Source organism: Myxocyprinus asiaticus, chromosome 47 (assembly GCF_019703515.2).
Source record: "Myxocyprinus asiaticus isolate MX2 ecotype Aquarium Trade chromosome 47, UBuf_Myxa_2, whole genome shotgun sequence".
NCBI classification, from domain to species: domain Eukaryota; kingdom Metazoa; phylum Chordata; class Actinopteri; order Cypriniformes; family Catostomidae; genus Myxocyprinus; species Myxocyprinus asiaticus.
The window spans coordinates 6,553,791-6,572,350 of NC_059390.1; the positions used below are offsets into that span (position 1 = coordinate 6,553,791).

Below are 18,560 nucleotides of genomic sequence, written 5' to 3' on the forward strand. Positions count from 1 at the left end.
GCCTGATGTTATCAGAAGAGCTACGGCCTCGAATAAACCCCACCTGATCTATATGTATAAGAGATGTCATAACTTTACTTAATCGATTAGGCAGAATTTTGACAAAATTTTTACATCTAACTTGATCAGGGAAATTGGATGGTAACTTTTATACTCGCTTGGATCTTTGTCCTTTTTAAGAATCAGATTGATCCAGCCTTGTGTCATGGTTGGTGGAAACTTTCCATTCTTTAATGATTTAGTATAAACTTCTAGCAAAAGTGGAGCCAGTTCTGTAGCATAAGATTTGAAAAACTCAGCGGCAAAGCCGTCAGGCCCCGGAGACTTGCCTGTAGGTAAGGCCTTAATAACCTCGCCAAGCTCCTCTAAGGTTATGTCAGAATCAAGAGAATTTCTTTGCTCAGTCGTCAGTTCAGGGAGATCTAATGGTTCCACAAAGTTTCTAATATCTTCATCAGAAGACGAAGACGTGGAACTACAGAGATCAAAGTAGAATTCTTTAAAAGCATTATTAATATCAATGGCCGAGATAAATATTTCACCACCAGCAGATTTCAATGAGGGAATGGTAGAAAAAGACTCTCTCTGCTTTATATATCTAGCCAAACGTTTTCCTGCTTTGTCCCCTGACTCAAAGTATGACTGTCTTGCCCTGAATAACCAAAACTCCACTTTCCGTGACAAAATAGCATTATATCTGTATTTCCATTGAGTCAATTCTCTAAGGCCATCGGATGACAAACGGCGCTTTTGCTCTGCTTCGGCATTTTTAATATTTCCTTCCAACTCCACAAGTTCTCGTGTTTTGGATTTTTTTGGTGAATGAGGCATACTGTATGATCTGGCCCCTAAGAACTGCCTTAAGTGCCTCCTAAGCCACGCCCACAGTGGATACTGAGGACCAGTTGGTCTCCATATAAACACTGATTTCAGTCTTTAACATTTGTTGGAATTCAGGATTTTGCAAAAGGGACACATTAAGGTGCCAACTATATGATTTTTTTTTCTCTGCATGTGGCACCACCTCTAAACTCACCAGGGCGTGATCTGAGACTAAAATGTTTCCAATTGAGCAATCCAATCCGTTCTTACTAAATTTTATTTTATTAATCGATCGACGTATTACAGTGAGATCCTCCAAGTCAGCAAGAACCTTCGTCATCATCACCGATATGTTGGACAACTGACGCTGGATCTCTTCTCCCGCCGTGCCATCCAAATCGAGTCTTCGGTCTGTAGGCCTGTTGGGGCTTTCATATTGAACACGTAAGTGTCTTTTAATGTCTCCAGAGCTCGATGATTTTGGCTTCTTTGCCATGTTTTACCTCGAAGAGTAAATGTGTAACTGGGTGTATCTTAATACATTTTATACATTTATTTATTTTAAAATTAATAAATAAATACTGATTCATTGCTAATAATGGCAGTGCAGACATATCATTATTTTTCATGCCAATATGGCACACTGAAACATTTTAAGAGAAAAAGGAGAGGAATAGAGAAACCATCACTTGGGTCTTATATCTCAGTTCACGAGGTAAAAATCACAAGTGAAATCACTCATAGCTCCTAAAATAATGCCAAATAACCATCTCATATCTGTTAAATTTTACTTTTCATTTAATTACAGTCTGGCATCAACTGGTTGGCTATATTATCTTGACTGTGCATTACTCCACTGATTAATTTTTCCTGTATTAGACATGGGTTCCTGTTATGTTTTAGACACATTTATAAACTATTACTCATTTATGTCTTGTTTCCATTAGGTAATTAAGGAAGAAAAGGGATTTTCCTGTGTTTATGGTTAATATTAGCTAATTCATACTGTATTAGAACGGATGGATGGTTTTGGTTTGTTTTTCATTTAGTAAAAGTAAAATCAGGTTGCCAGGCAACTCGCAGAGGAAACCTAAAATGCGTTCCCTGTGATTTTCAAGAGCTTCTCACATTGCAAAGTAATTAAAAGAACCAAATGAATTAACATGCTCCAATGCAATGCTGCTGTATAGTAAATGAAGCAGAACAGAAACTATAAGAGGAACCATCATGTCCGTCCAACCTACAACTTAGAATTTTAAAAATGTTTGGCTTCCAGAATGAATATCCCCAATTCTAAATATATGTATGTAAAATCGATTCTCACCTACTCTCATTAATTCCTTTCACACTGACTCAGAGAGGAAGTGGAATCGCACATCATAGGCATTCTCTGAACAGATTCTAACATTACAGTGTTACACCATTACAATCCATCTATCTATCTATCTATCTATCTATCTATCTATCTATCTATCTATCTGTCTGTCTGTCTGTCATTGCTCATACCTAGATATAAGATTTTGGACATACCGCCCACTGTGTTTGTTGTGTGGTGGGTGTGTGTTTAACTGCTTTTACAATCACACATGTTTTTATAATCATCCACAAGCCGTGCCATTTTTATTTTCATCATGTAGTTTGGGAAACACGATCGTAGCATCTGAGATTTGTGGTCATTCTGCAAGATCAATCAGTCTTTCTTCCTTAGTATCTCCTGAGATTAACCTCTCATACCATGCACTCCAGTTTTGCTGGTCAGCAGAAAGACATCTCAGGCGCATGAATGGAGAGATGGAGGGAAAAAAAGAGAGAAGTACTGTACATGAGATGATGAACTGTGTCACTTGATGGCAGTCATGCAATCCAGAGCAGTCAAAGCTAAGCAACCTTGGCCCTCAGCACAGAGGCAGATGTGCTGTGCTGAGGGTCAAGGCTGTTCTCTACTGACTGAAGAATAGCAATGGTGTAGTCAAGGTTCATATAATGGTGCATCATTCAAGGTATTTAAGGGCTATACTTCTATTTCTTTTACATTACTTTGTCTACATCAAACTGCAGGGCACCAGCAAAGAAAAATCTCATTAGTAGTTACTTAAATACTTGTAACAAGTCCTCAAATTGTGTGGCTTATTGAGTAGAGGTGTTCTGCTACTATTCTAAGTAATTGGACTTTGCATGATTTGCAAAAAAAAAAAAAACCCCAAAAAACAACAACAACATAGATTTACACAGAAGGAGGATCCCAAACCATATCTAGGGACCAGAATACTTTTAGTAGTAAGCAGCCACTTAGAAACTATGCAGAACACTCTAGCAACTGCATAGCAATGCACTTAACAACAACTCTCACACCTTAGCAACCACACTGAGACATTCTTGCAACTACAAAAAAACATAGCATCTTGGTGGCGGCTTTTGCACAGGCAAGCTCCAGAAAATGTACAAATGTAGTTTTCAACACATTCTTTCAAAAGTTTGAGGATACAAATCACATCATCTAGCAAGTCTGGTTCAGTGTTGGCACGATAACGGTAACAAACACACTGCCAAGACTCCTCTCCTGCCAAGACAAAACCAAAACAGACAATGAGGATATTATTTTCTTTATGCATGTTCCAGGACTTTTTGTGAATGATTTATCCATGCATTTATTATTATTACTATTATTATTATTATTATTATTGACCAAGTAATCTTTAATCAAAATGTAATAACTTGCTGTTCTTCCGACGTAGCGAGGCCGGCGCGACAGTTAAGCCAATAGTGAAAGTTTTAAGTCAGTTTAACACCACTATAGTGTCGGTCAAGGCAGCAAAAGCAGACGCATTTTGTGTGAACACCCTCTTACAAGATGGTGAATTCCTAATGATGAACACTGGTCAGACTTTTATTCTGGAACAACAATAGCAGACTAGAAATGAAAGAAAGGGTCCCCAGTGTAGCCGACATGCAATGATGACTTGTTTAATGTATTTTTAATAGATCTAATTAAGTTGTCAGCACAGTGTGAAATGAGATGTTGGTTTTGATTCTTGCTTGAAGAATACTGTGGATAGGATATTTAAGAGCAGATGAATAAAATGACCATGATCTGCCATGTGGCTCAACTATGCTCAGATTTAGAGAAAACAGTATTTTTTAACCAATATTTTGGCTGGGCAATCAAAAAAACTTAAAGACATTTTTACTGTATTAGTTTCCATGCTGGCATACTTAAAACTCAAAACTGTGTTTTGCCCTTGTAGAGAAGAATGGTAGTTAACAATACCTTTCTCTTCGTATAAAACTATGAATACACAATGTTTCATTTAAGCCTACACATAATGCCATCATAGTCAAATCACTTGCCATGAGCTGACTTGGATTTTAATGGACTTCAATTGTAAAAATACTAAAAGAAATTCATTTTTGGAACAAAGCATCCGGTAAAGAGATCAATATTTGAAAACTTTGATTTAAGTTCAGAATATGTGTTTCAGAAGGTCCTTAAAGCATTGAAGTCAGATATGTGGGTTGTATTAAACATTCTCTGCTGTTTTTTTCACTCATTTGAAACCCTTGACCTGTGCGGATGTGTGAGACTTTCACACACCACTGAATTGGCAGACACCTCATGCAATCTGTTATTTCCTTCCACTTCATGCACATGAATTTTGTGGGCAGTATGATTTCTGAAGTAAGCATTAGTGATCACTAAAATCATGTGAAAAACATAAATTCTTGATGTAATTTTAAATTAAGGGAATATGGTGCGTACTCCAGTATTGAATTATAATAATGTGCTAAGAGTGGAGGAAAATGCATGATGAATCGATGTTTGTTTTGATCTATATATACCTATATAGTATAAAAAACATTTTTTATATCTGTATAAATCTAAAGCAGACACCCTGCTGAGATGCCTTCACATACACCTGACTCCCACTACAAACATCAAACAAACCAGCTGCTTATTGAGATACTTTCAAACAGTAGTCTGTTATGCACTGACCCCTGCACAGAGCCCCAGGGTGCGTTATCAATTATAAAACAGAGGTTGCATATGGGGCAAATATATATATACCACAACCAATTTTCCTGCCTGTCTTTCGCCCCCATATCTGCATGCATGTGGTGCTGGGCTGGTGAGTGCCGCTCTCTGTTGGAAGAATATGACTGGATCACTGAGGACAGACACAAAAACAAAATGTTCACTCAGGCCAAACTAATTCACCCACATAAATATATACAAGGCTCATTCAGTTGAATAGATGCCCTGAAAAGGCCTTCATGATCTAATAACTATTCGGCTGTGGCAAAACATGTTGAGAATGGCACGAAATATGAAACCTCAGCACAGTGGATTTCTTATGTGAAAGAACTGCACCATGAAACCTGAATTTCCAGGAACTCTTTCTGTCAGCCAAAGAAATAGTAATAGCAATACTCTTCTCTGACCTGCCTTTTCAAATGAACCACATGAAATAACAGTATGATGATGAACACCACAGAAAACACAATGTATAATATTGTTAATCCAGTTACGCACTGAATACATATTGAAAACAATAGAGGGTGAAAAACACAATGCCATGGGATGTGAATGGCTTTGACCTAAATTTGATTTGACTGACCTTGAGTCATCAAAAGGATTCTTTTATAAATTATGCAAAATGTCAGATCACTCGGAACTTCAGTGGCAGGTGTTTTATTTTATCACGGGCAATTATTTTCAATTAGTTCTCTCTAGTGGTGTCCCCGTTAAAGTAAATCCTGACTGTGTTGTCAGTTATCCTGAAGGCTAATTTAGTTATCTAGTAACTAAATAACTAATATTACTATTGCTTGTGCTTAGTGTTAGGGATATGAATAACCAAGTAATCTTAAATATTAAACTTTGGCACCCATAGACTTACACTGAAGGAGGGACGTGAGCCACATCATGGAAGCAGGATAACATAGAAACTTGGGGGTGGGCTTTATTGACTTGGGTCAGCAAGCAACCCCTCAGAACACCCTAGCAACCACCTAGCAATACCTTAGCAACCAACAAGAACACCTTGGCAACTGCATAACACCCTGGCATAATTTCTTCAGAAAATGTAAACATTTCATTCTTACAACTGACATCAAAATTAATGTTAATGATCTTTTAAATGTTTTGCTTAACTGATATATTGTTACCTCTTTCTAATGAAAGAGTAAATAAGTGATTGACATCAATTTATTAGCATTTATTATTAATATACATTTATTTTGTATTCAGCACATTGCAACTCCAGTTGTTTATCCTGCACACCTGATCCTGTATATTGTTTGAACATTTTTGTATAGGCTATCACATATTGTGTGTACTGTTATTATGTACATAGTGTATATTCTTCTTTATATGTACAGGTGCATCTCAATAAATTAGAATGTCATGGAAAAGTTCATTTATTTCAGTAATTCAACTCAAATTGTGAAACTCGTGTATTAAATAAATTCAATGCACACAGACTGAAGTAGTTTAAGTCTTTGGTTCTTTTAATTGTGATGATTTTGGCTCACATTTAACAAAAACCCACCAATTCACTATCTCAAAAAATTAGAATATGGTGACATGCCAATCAGCTAATCAACTCAAAACACCTGCAAAGGTTTCCTGAGCCTTAAAAATGGTCTCTCAGTTTGGTTCACTAGGCTACACAATCATGGGGAAGACTGCTGATCTGACAGTTGTCCAGAAGATAATCATTGACACCCTTCACAAGGAGGGTAAGCCACAAACATTCATTGCCAAAGAAGCTGGCTGTTCACAGAGTGCTGTATCCAAGCATGTTAACAGAAAGTTGAGTGGAAGGAAAAAGTGTGGAAGAAAAAGATGCACAACCAACCAAGAGAACTGCAGCCTTATGATTGTCAAGCAAAATCGATTCAAGAATTTGGGTGAACTTCACAAGGAATGGACTGAGGCTGGGGTCAAGGCATCAAGAGCCACCACACACAGACATGTCAAGGAATTTGGCTACAGTTGTCGTATTCCTCTTGTTAAGCCACTCCTGAACCACAGACAACGTCAGAGGCGTCTTACCTGGGCTAAGGAGAAGAAGAACTGGACTGTTGCCCAGTGTTCCAAAGTCCTCTTTTCAGATGAGAGCAGGTTTTGTATTTCATTTGGAAACCAAGGTCCTAGAGTCTGGAGGAAGGGTGGAGAAGCTCATAGCCCAAGTTGCTTGAAGTCCAGTGTTAAGTTTCCACAGTCTGTGATGATTTGGGGTGCAATGTCATCTGCTGGTATTGGTCCATTGTGTTTTTTGAAAACCAAAGTCACTGCACCCATTTACCAAGAAATTTTGGAGCACTTCATGCTTCCTTCTGCTGACCAGCTTTTTAAAGATGCTGATTTCATTTTCCAGCAGGATTTGGCACCTGCCCACACTGCCAAAAGCACCAAAAGTTGGTTAAATGACCATGGTGTTGGTGTGCTTGACTGGCCAGCAAACTCACCAGACCTGAACCCCATAGAGAATCTATGGGTTATTGTCAAGAGGAAAATGAGAAACAAGAGACCAAAAAATGCAGATGAGCTGAAGGCCACTGTCAAAGAAACCTGGGATTCCATACCACCTCAGCAGTGCCACAAACTGATCTCCTCCATGCCACGCCGAATTGAGGCAGTAATTAAAGCAAAAGGAGCCCCTACCAAGTATTGAGTACATTTACAGTAAATTAACATACTTTCCAGAAGGCCAACAATTCACTAAAAATGTTTTTTTTATTGGTCTTACGATGTATTCTAATTTTTTGAGATAGTGAATTGGTGGGTTTTTGTTAAATGTGAGCCAAAATCATCACAATTAAAAGAACCAAAGACTTAAACTACTTCAGTCTGTGTGCATTGAATTTATTTAATACACGAGTTTCACAATTTGAGTTGAATTACTGAAATAAATGAACTTTTCCACGACATTCTAATTTATTGAGATGCACCTGTATATTACTGTAATGTGTGGCTCATGCACACATTTTTCGCTCATCATTACACTTATACATAATGTAGTGACAATAAAGTGATTTACTTAGAAATAACATCACAGCACATTATCAGTCTATACTACAGTCTTGTATAATATAAATGAATAATTTATACATATAATAAAAGAATGTTGAGGTATATCAACAAAGGATTTACTCTTAAAGACAAGTGACACAATCTATGCTTTTGTCAGTCAGCTAGTCAAAATGTCAACACTGCCTTGTGTTCACCACATGTGCAACAACAACAACAAAAGAACACAATATTGTAACATGGGTTGCACGTTGATTAAATGAGTCTTCATTTAAATATAAAACATATCGAATTTTCCTTCAAGACTTTTATCCGACTTTAATCATATGATGCACTCTAATACTTTTCTATTCAAACGTTAAACAAATTATAATTAAAAACCAAACGTGCTGTATTCTTTATAATGCATACACATGGACCCGCATGAGGACGTGACACTGACAGCCGAAAACAACAAAAACACCGGAAGCCTGTCTTCTTTAGTGACGTCTGCGCGGCCTGTAACGCGATTGGCCAGGCTGTATCCAGGTCCACTTGAGGTAACACCTTTTTAAATACGTCACCGCCGTCCGTATAAAAGTGCTTCGCGGCTGCGCACTGACGCAGCCCTAGTTTGAGAGGGAAAATGTATCGTTTGCGCTCAAAGTCTTACACCGGAATCGCTTTTAATACTTTCCTATTTACTGTGCCGCTGGAACATTCTCAACTGAAAATACATTATAATAAAAACTGGTCGTGTATCGGCTGATTTTAGGAGCGGAACTACGCGTTTAAGCAAGATGCCACGAGGCAAGGAAAGGAGCGGCAGAGGTAAGTAGGTTCATGTCTGAAAATGACCGGTTGTTTTTTTTTTAGTGGCCTTATGTGGGATTTGTAGTTCTTGAAACGGCGCTCGCGCATTGAGATGTGGGGAAGAAAACTACAACACCCATGAGTTGCCGGCCTGTTTTGGTTGACAGCCAGGAGTGTCTTTCTTTTGACACAAACAAAAGAATTATGCACAGCGTGAGTCATGAACACTAAAAAAAATGCACATTTGTGTTTTTTATGTTTGTTTTTAGGGGGAATGCTATCGCATTAGAATTGGTATAAATTGACGGCTTGTCAAATTAATAAACGTATAAAACAAGAGTACACGCTTTTGAATGTGTTCTAAAATAGGATGATTATTTAATGGCATAATGTGATTAATAACAGAATTATAGAATATTCAAATTATACCAAATATGTTGTGCTTAATGTTATGCTTACCAAAATGTATATTGACAAAGTGAATAGATTGATCTTTATTTCCTTTTTAAGGAAAGTGTCACACAGGAGGAAGTTGCTGTTATTGCATTTTTGTAAATATACAGCTGTCAGTTTGTTATCTGAGAGATTATCGCAGGCTTTGCTATCAGACTGCTCATTCACGCTTATATAACCTCAGCTCTAGACTGTGTATAAATCAGTCCGTGTTAAATGTTCTTAGCCCATCTGCTCATTAAAAAAAGGAGACGTTCACACCAGCCTCCACGTGTTGTGTTATCTATAACTGCAGTCGTGCTTTTCTTTATCTATACTTGTTTACTTTTGTCTGAGAAGTGCTACTTAAAGGCTCTTTCTGTTTGTATAAGCCCAAATGTATTTGACACTGTGCCCGGTGACCTCGCCAAACTGCACGAGACACTTTGTACCTTCTACACAAGTCTGAATTTTGCTAATAACACGTGGCTGAAACAACCACATGAACACATTTTCAGATATGACAGAGTTCATTCAAGGACACTTCATTCACATTATATGACTGCGTGAGTTTAGTTAGGAAATGTTTCACTTACCTGCAAGAGTTGTTACAGAATGATCTTTATTTAAATGGCTTATGAGGAATTTGAATGTCCTCCCCAAATTAAAAAGCATTTATGGAAGTTAAGCTGAAAAATATAGGCTAATTTGAACCTCAACTATGCCTATTCAGTGTTCAGAAACTTGGCCCGCCAGTTATGGTGGCGTAAGATGTAGGATACATACTGTTACTGTATTCCTAAACCCCAAATGTAAGTAAAAAGTGAGACTCCACTAATGCGTTGTGCTGTGTGCAACACTTGGCGCTCTGTAGATCTTTATGAACGATCCCAGCTGGTTGCCACTTTATTTTAAGATCCCAGTTCATTTCAGTCTAACTTTCACAGTTGGAAAAAAAGATGTACTGATACCAGTTTTTGAAGATCGATACAAGTACCAAGTACCTAGTTTAAGGTATCGGCCGATATAGAGTACCGATACGAATAGTATTGAATGTTTGTATTTTACCAGGGTGTAGCTTACCTTTAAAAGTAATCAAGCTAACACGCATGATGCGTTATTCAGGCTTTAACGGAGTTATTTTATGCATATTGTTCTGGGCATTCACAAAGTATGCAATCTGGCCTTAGTATTGATTTGATTTGTTCTGGGTTTGTTGCATTGAGCCTGACCGAGTTCGACATTTGCTCGATTACTTTATCCTGTGGTGTTGTTGGGCTATGTAAAAGTGACAGCTCCTATCCCATTTGCCAGCGTTGTCTTTACACATAACATGCATGATTTTTGGAGTTGCTGTGTTAGGACAGCAATGATTGTCTGGCATGTGTCTGTAAGTGCTTTTTTCCTCTTCCTCATATACAAGCACGCAGAGAGGGAGAAGCTGCATGTCATGTGAAAATGGATTAAATAAACCAATTTGCTAGTTTCTTGGGGAGAGAGAGAGAGAGAGAGAGAGAGAGAGAGAGAGAGAGAGAGAGAGAGAGAGAGAGAGAGGCTGCCTATATATATATATATCAGTTAAAGATGGATCAAATTAAAAACTGATATTCTATATTTTAATGGTTTAAACTAGGGCTGTGAGTCGATTAAAAAAAAAAATAACCAATTAATCGCACGGTTTTCTGTGATTAATCGCAATAAATCATGACAGTTTGCCCATATCGCTTGGATGCCTGGTTCACCGCTTGCGGGTGAAGTCTCCAATCTCCGTACTCTGAATCCGCTCAGGTTAAATTTCCTGGCCCTAGTTTAAATGCAAACTGGTCTTAAAAGTTAATGTACTCAGAAAAATGAAATGATGACACACCGATACCAAGTATGTGTACTTACCCCCCAGTATCAGGCGATAAGAGTACTATAGAGTATTATTGGTGCATCTTGTTGGAACGGCACATTTTAGCATGGATTGTTTTGTGAACTGTCCCAGTGTATTGTAGGCTGTGCAAAGTGGCTGTTACTGAAGGATGGGGCAGCGCAAACAATTATATCTGACAGCAAACCCGCAGCCTGTGTGTTAGCACTGTTTCTCATTTAGAGAGTGTTAAATGAAAATGAAGACATCGCTGTCTCTTAAGGTCAGACAAATTGTGGAAAAAGGTATTCTAGTGAAAAACCAAATATATATGACCCCTTTTAATGTTTTCTTTGGTTGCAGGGGGACAGCAGGGAAATGTCCAGCCGTTCAGTGATGAAGATGCGTCCATCGAGACCCTCAGTCACTGTAGCAGCCTCAGTGACAGAACCAGTTTGGCTGAGGAAGGTTTGTATTTACATGGATGAGTACTATGATCAAAGTGCAGTAACAACTACAACACTGTATGGAGAGGAATATGTAATGTGTACACACAGGATATGTGAAATGCTATACTCAAATGCACTTCCCTTATTGCCATCAAACAATATAAAGCATGTATCTTGACTAATACAATGCAAAAATGCTGCATTTCTTTTTAAATTGATTACCATGCATAATTGTAGCTTGGAGAGCTGTATTCACACAACGAGCTATGTGGCATGTTACCAGATATGAGAGATAAGAGATGAAAGCAACATGATGATTGTTGTTCCTTCTTTCTGCTGACAGCTGGTGAAACTGAAGAAACTGCTCAAGAGGACTTCCAGTACAAACTGAAGGCGTACATTGACAGCACTGTGGATAAGAGGTAAGTGTTTGGTCAGATTTTTTTTTTGTTGTTGTCGAGAACTAACAATTTGTTCAGAATTAACTAAATTACATCATAATGTTCCCTTTGATGTGGGATTTATTGTATCTGCTAAACCTGATTCCTTCTTTCAGTGGTCTGAACTGAGTAATTATATTCCGGTTTCAGTGCCAAGACCAGGCAAAGTGCCCTTGATGGACTAAAGACTGCCATGGCAAACAAAATCCTGTATGAGTTTATTTCAGAGAGAAGGATGACCATCACAGATGGCATTGAGCGCTGCTTAAAAAAAGGTTTGATTTCAATTATTTTCTTAAGGTTGTAATCGGATTTTCTTTTGATGGCATAATTAAGTGTGAGTAATGACTTTGTTTTTGAGGTTGCTTTTTGTACTTGCTGTATTCCAGGTAAAGGAGTAGAACAATGTGCCGCAGCCTCGCTGGCGTGTCTCCTGTGCATCCAGCTTGGTTCTGGAATCGAGAGCGAAGAGGTTTTTAAGGCCCTTAAACCTGTATTCAAGACCATTCTCAACGATGGAGCAGCTAACATCCAAGCCAGACAAGCTGTAAGCACCCATTTTCTTCCACTTCTGCCTCCTTTCGAGAGTTGTACGTTTTGCAAACCATGACATTTGAGTTAACAAGCTCCTCTTGTGTTGCAGTGTGCAACAAGTCTAGGCCTGTGCACTCTTGTAGCAGAAGATGATATCATGGTAAGTGGTGGAATTCTGTCAAAAGTCATTACAATTATTATTCTTAAATCTGTCACATCGTACTGCTGTGCGTAACGACTGGACTGAGAATGCGCCAGTGCACGCACTGCCAAATACACATGTACACACAAATGTCATGGCTTACACAGTCTTTATGCCGGCACAGATATCATGTATACACAGATCTGTGTTGCATCTAATTGTCTCTGTGTCTGCATGTGAGTGTTTTGGGTTATTAAGTAATGTCACATCTCATTTGTTTACTTTTGTTTATTGTTCTATTCTCGTCTCCTCTCTGTACAGTTATAGCATTACAGTGCTTTTATTTCTAAAATATTCATAGAAATATTTGCATAAACAAGCATGTTTATTGGTTACCAAAACAGACATCTTGATTACAGCCATCCTCTGATTCATAATCTATCTGCCAGACCTTGACTTTATCTGCTGGTGCATCTGAATGCTTTGTTGATGTTGAACCCTCCCAAAGATATCATGACTGACTCAAACGGATGTTTTTGTCATTTCCAGGATGTGTATGCAACTATGGAGTGTTTTGAGAGTCTCTTTACCCATTCATATTTCCGGGAAGATGGAAGCCGACCTTCTGTAAGCCCTCAAACCACACAACTCCACATCAATGCTCTCTTGTCCTGGGCGCTGTTGCTTACCATCTGTACTGGCAGCCACATCCGAGCTATCATGCAAAAGTATGTTCCTGAGTGCTTTCCAGCTCTGACAAATGTTTTTAGGCCTTGATGGTTCTTAAAATATAGTATGCAGGTTAATTCTGACAAGCATGTGCTATCGTTTTCAGGCATCTGGCTAAATTGCCGCGACTGCTGGAGAATGATGACGTTAACATGAGGATTGCCGCTGGAGAGACCATCGCCCTTCTGTTTGAGCTGATCAGAGATGTTGACCCGGTAAGTCTCGAGCCCTGTTCACACTGCAGGCGGAATTGTCACTTGTTGTTGCTAGACTTTGCGATCGCTGTCGCTGGTGAGCGTTCCTACTGCTGCCGCCGCTCTAACGTGGCCTAAACAACTGGCCATACTAGCATTTGCAATGCTGATTACAGATGATACTGCCGATAAAACTAATATCATTCTAATTTTGAAAAGGAATCAGTTCTTTTGCCTCTAAAAATGCACATTCTGCAGGGGAGAGCATTTTATATAACCTGCAGCAGTACTTAAAGGAATAGTTCACCCAGAAATGAAAATTTGCTGGTAATTTACTCACCCTCAGGCCATCCAAGATGTATCAGTTTCTTTCTTCATCAAAACAGAATTTAAGACTTTCATTTCAAACCTCCTCCTTTAAACAATGCAAGTGAATGTCCTCCATTTTTTGACGGTCCAAAATGCATATTTAGGGTGCATCAAAATAATCCACACGACTCCAGTCGACAAATAAAGTTCTTCTGAACGCAAACGATTGATTATTTTTAGAAACAAAACAATAGTTGTATACTTTTTAACTACAAATGTTCGCTTCCGTACATCTCTGTGACGTGCGCTCATGAGAGGGATGACGTAAGCTCGTTGGTAAGGTCACATGGAGGAGTCAGTAAGCGTGTCATTGTTTATAAGAGAAACTTGTGCCGTTCACAAACCAAAACAATTTAAAAATGATATAAAATGAAAAATAATTAAAAAAAATGTAAATAATGACGTGCTTCCTGACTCCTCCATGTGACCTTACCAACGAGCTTGCGTCATCCGACTCATGAGCGCACGTCACAGATGTATGGAAGCGAACATTTGTAGTTAAAAAGTATACAAGTATTGTTTTGTTTCTAAAAATAATCAACCGTTTGGGTTCAGAAGATCTTTATTTGTCGACTGGAGTTGTGTGGATTATTTTAATGCATCCTAAATATGCATTTTGGACCGTCAAAAAATGACATTCACTTGCATTGTTTAGAGGAGGAGGCCTGAAACAAAATCCTAAAAGTCTTAAATTCTGTTTTGATAAAGAAACTCTGATACATCTTGGATGGCCTGAGGGTGAGTAAATTATCAGCAAATTTTCATTTTTGGGTGAACTATTACTTTAATGCATCATATCATTAAACAAGATGAACGTTATATCAAATTATGAATCAAACTCGCTCAAAATGCTGACGTTTTTTTTACGCAGCATTTTATTAGCCCATATCCATGTATGTGTTTCCAGACAAATGATATAGAACATTGAAATCTCTCACAGAAACTTTAGTTCTCCATCTTGCCTGCACTCACTCGTCCTCAGTCCAGTATCACATTCACTGCCTGGAGACGGATGACGTGACTCCTCTGTCTTAACTCTCATTTGGTAGTCGCTCGTGAATGTCGCTCATTTGCATAAAGTAGAAATTCTCAACTTGTCTTTTCGCTCCCCACGGCTATCTCTGTCACCAACGGTTGCGACAGCTCATGTCGCCGGAAGTCACCGTGCTCTCATTGAAAATGAATGGGATTGTGTCGCGTTGTCGCATGATGGCGCTTGCGGTGTGAACGGGGCTTCAGTTGCTTAACTCACAATGGACCTTATGAAATGCAAGCAGAACAAATGTGTGTAAATTCACTCGCTAAGCTACTAAGAGGTGTTTCCTGTAATCATAGAACCTCTTCTAAATATTAACTCCTCGCTGTCTTTAGGATATGTCCCAAGAACTTTCAGGCTGGCAGTTATCAATCCACTTATCAAGAAACCACAGCTTGATGCTGGTGAATTGATTAATCTCAAGTCTCCCATTTATGTCTAATACTAGAAAGTTCTCACAAATACAGTATGCTCTTGTGTTTGTGTTTTATCATGTGGCAGCTGCTGCATTTCTCTTCTAGTGCTGTTAGATCTTAGCAATTGGCATTTGTGGATGGGACTAGCATGGTTTAGGTCTTATTTCTCACCGCTACCACTTTGTGTAAACTAGGAAATGTCAATCAAATGCAAGCATTGAGTGCCACGAGGCTCAGTATTTGGTCCTCTGCTTTTCTCGTATATGCTTCCCTTTGGTTACATTAACAGGAACCATTTTTTTGTGAACAATTGTTTTTGAGTAGTCAGTTCAATATATAAAAAAAGATGCAACATATTAGAGTGTAACCACCACCACCCACCAGGTAGACTTGTACTCTGCTGAGGAATTGCAAGACATTGCAGTGGGAAAAGTAAAATACCTTATCAATAGATAAATAGAAAATATACATAAATAAAAAAAAAAATTACATCAAAAAAATTAACAGGAACCATTGAATTAGTTTTCACTGTTAAGCCTGTGACTGATTCTGTAAAGCTACAGTACTTTGAAACCGTATGTTGTGAAAAGCACTATACAAATAAGTGACTGGAGCACTAAACAGTTCATGAATGTGTTTGCATAAATTGTTGCATTGAATTAAATGTAGCAATTCATGCACAGTTTTTAATTATTTACACATTCGTTTTTCTAGTTTTGTGAAAGGCTCGATGTATCATCTCTTAATTTGAGTAACATCGACAATAAATCTGTTGATATTTGGCCATTTTTAATGTTAATGGCATTGCCTGATTTCATTATGCTCGCTTGGAGGATTAACCATTGATAGTTCCCCCTTCTGTTGGTTCAAAAATCTATGGATATTGTACGTTTTTACATTTTCATTTAATTTCAGCAATTAACATTTTCTTATGGCCATTAAATTGTCTCTCTAGATATTTACATTGGCCATAGAAGTATAGTGCTCGACCAGATAAGAGTCAGATGTAAATTATGTTGTGGTGATCCATTTTCCTGTACCTCCAAAGGAGATTGAATTTGATGACTGGGAGCCATTGTGTGAAAAGCTGAGTGCTCTGGCCACCGACTGCAACAAACACCGAGCCAAGACTGATAAGAGAAAGCAAAGATCTGTCTTCAGAGATGTCCTAAAAGCAGTAGAGGTCAGACATGATGTGAATTGTTTGTCATTGTTGACCCCACAAGTAACAAGTGAATCATGGGTAATGTATTTCCGACATTGACCGCTTCACTCTGTCTGGGAACAGGAAGGAGGTTTTCAATCCGAGACTATCCGGTTTGGCACAGAGCGAATGGTCATTGACAGCTGGGTGAGAAAGAGGACTTATGATGCATTCAGAGAGTTTGTTGGGTCTGGGATGAATTACCACTTGCAGGTAAAACTCTCAGATCTCAAGAATATACCTTTTGGATAATTCTGTAGGATATAAGTGAATTACAAGCTGAATGTTCTGATCACAGGCAAACGAGTTCATAAGGGACGTGTTTGAACTGGGACCACCGATGTTGATTGATTCTGCTTCTCTGAAAGCTATGAAGACTTCAAGGCTGGAGAGGGTAAGTGAGGACTAATTTTACTAAAGGCCCTTGTATGTGACTCGAGCTTTGAGCTCCACAAAAAGCATTGCAGAAAGTGTCAAAGAGCAGCACTTTTACACATTTATGCAAAGTGATTCATTTTGGAGTGTTGACGTGAGTCGTGTGGAAGTGCCCTAAGTGTTTTCTACATGTAGCACTTTTTCACTGTATGACATGAATTCCTTTTGAAGATAACTATGGGTTTTGCATGTGCCATAATCAAGTTTGCTTTTGTTTGTATCTTTCAGCACCTCTACAATGCAGCTGCGTTCAAAGCTCGAACTAAGGCCAGAAACAAGTTTCGGGACAAAAGGATTGACGTTGGCGAGTTCTAGGTTGTATTTGTAATGCATTTTTTTTTCTTGTGCATATACTCCTTTTTATTCTTTGCATTCCTAACTCAAGTTACTAGTCAGATTTTGTTTTTTTTTTACATATATACAGTAAATATAAAATGTAATATTTGCTTACTATAAACTCATTCTACCAAGACTCTTAATTTATGTCTATATTTAAGTGGTATTGGGTTTACTAGAACACATCAGATCATGTTGTGTTTTTTTTTTTTTTTTTTTTTTTTTTCTTTTTCTTCATCTTTGTGTACTTGTGGGTTCTGTAATGTTATGAATTGCATAGTATATCTGTGTATGTTAATGTCAGGATCTGTACTGTAGTGACAAGGTTGTGCATTAAAAATAAAATTAAAGTTGATGCCACTCTTTAAGTGTGCTGGTTTGTGTTCTTTAGTATCAGCCGAAGATGCAGATAACTAATTTTAATAAGACCATAAACCTTGGACATCCTAAACCACCTCCACACAAACACCCCTACACAGCACTTCCTGGAATCTGCTGCCTTGTTTGCTTCATTCACAGTTGCCTTGGAGACCAATTCACTAAAGCTGATACAGTTGCGATAGACCATTTGATGTTTTATAGCTGAGCATGTACTTCCTGTCAGTGCTGTAATGAGGACACCATTTCACTCCAAACACTTTCCCATGAGTATGATTTTTAAGTTTTTTTTTTTTTTTTTTTTTTTTTTTTACTTTTTATAGTCAATTGTTTTTATACAGACCACCAAAATTAGACTGTGTACAGTGTTGCATATATTCCAAATTACATCTATTGTTGTAATCAGGGTGATGTTCTCAAACATACAGAACATTTTGGTCTGAAGCATGTAGGATATGAGTAGCAGTCTGCTACATTGCGTGTTTTTTTTTTTTTTTTTTTTTTTGACTAGCAATTGTCTTATTGCAAGTAAAAAATAAACAGATTTTGGGAAGCCAAATTGCATAATAAATGTTTTCAGAGAATATCTTGAATTAATCTTTTTGCCCCATTGGCATTTACTATATGTATTAAGTGTGAATCCAACACATTCAAGTGAGGTTTATGCTTAAAACAAGTAAATACATGTATAGTATACAGAAAATCTGCATACAAAGCACATTATTCATTCTCTATACTGCAGAAATAGAGTATGCTATTCAGAACACTGCTAGCGTGTAACATGCACTAAATGTTACTTTGCGTTCTGAATAATTGATAGCATTTTTGTCTGTTGTAATAACCTTAAAGATGAGATTCATGCTATAATACTACATAACAAACCAAAAATCTGACAAAATGTTTTTGTTACAAACAGCACAAGTATCAATTTATGGATGCAACAAATGACTAGCTTCAAAAAAAGTCGGCA

General features: G+C 37.9%; 1 protein-coding gene across 1 annotated transcript; it reads left to right on the top strand.

Moving 5' to 3' along the window:
• Nucleotides 1-8,440: 8,440 nt before the first annotated feature.
• LOC127436662 (interferon-related developmental regulator 1-like) lies at nt 8,441-18,094 on the top strand. The gene is made up of 12 exons (XM_051690948.1): nt 8,441-8,662; nt 11,292-11,396; nt 11,721-11,799; nt 11,968-12,092; nt 12,207-12,364; nt 12,461-12,511; nt 13,043-13,221; nt 13,329-13,437; nt 16,286-16,420; nt 16,526-16,654; nt 16,740-16,835; nt 17,105-18,094. The coding sequence occupies exons 1-12, from the start codon at nt 8,632-8,634 to the stop codon at nt 17,189-17,191; spliced, it is 1,284 nt and encodes a 427-aa protein (XP_051546908.1). The 5' UTR covers nt 8,441-8,631; the 3' UTR covers nt 17,192-18,094.
• The last annotated feature ends 466 nt before the right edge of the window (nt 18,095-18,560 follow it).

Coding starts and splice junctions, on each gene's coding strand:
- LOC127436662 (XM_051690948.1), top strand. CDS start 8,632: ATGCCACGAGGCAAGGAAAGGAGCGGCAGAG. Junction 8,663..11,291: donor CAAGGAAAGGAGCGGCAGAG/GTAAGTAGGTTC, acceptor CTTTGGTTGCAG/GGGGACAGCAGGGAAATGTC. Junction 13,222..13,328: donor ATCCGAGCTATCATGCAAAA/GTATGTTCCTGA, acceptor TATCGTTTTCAG/GCATCTGGCTAAATTGCCGC.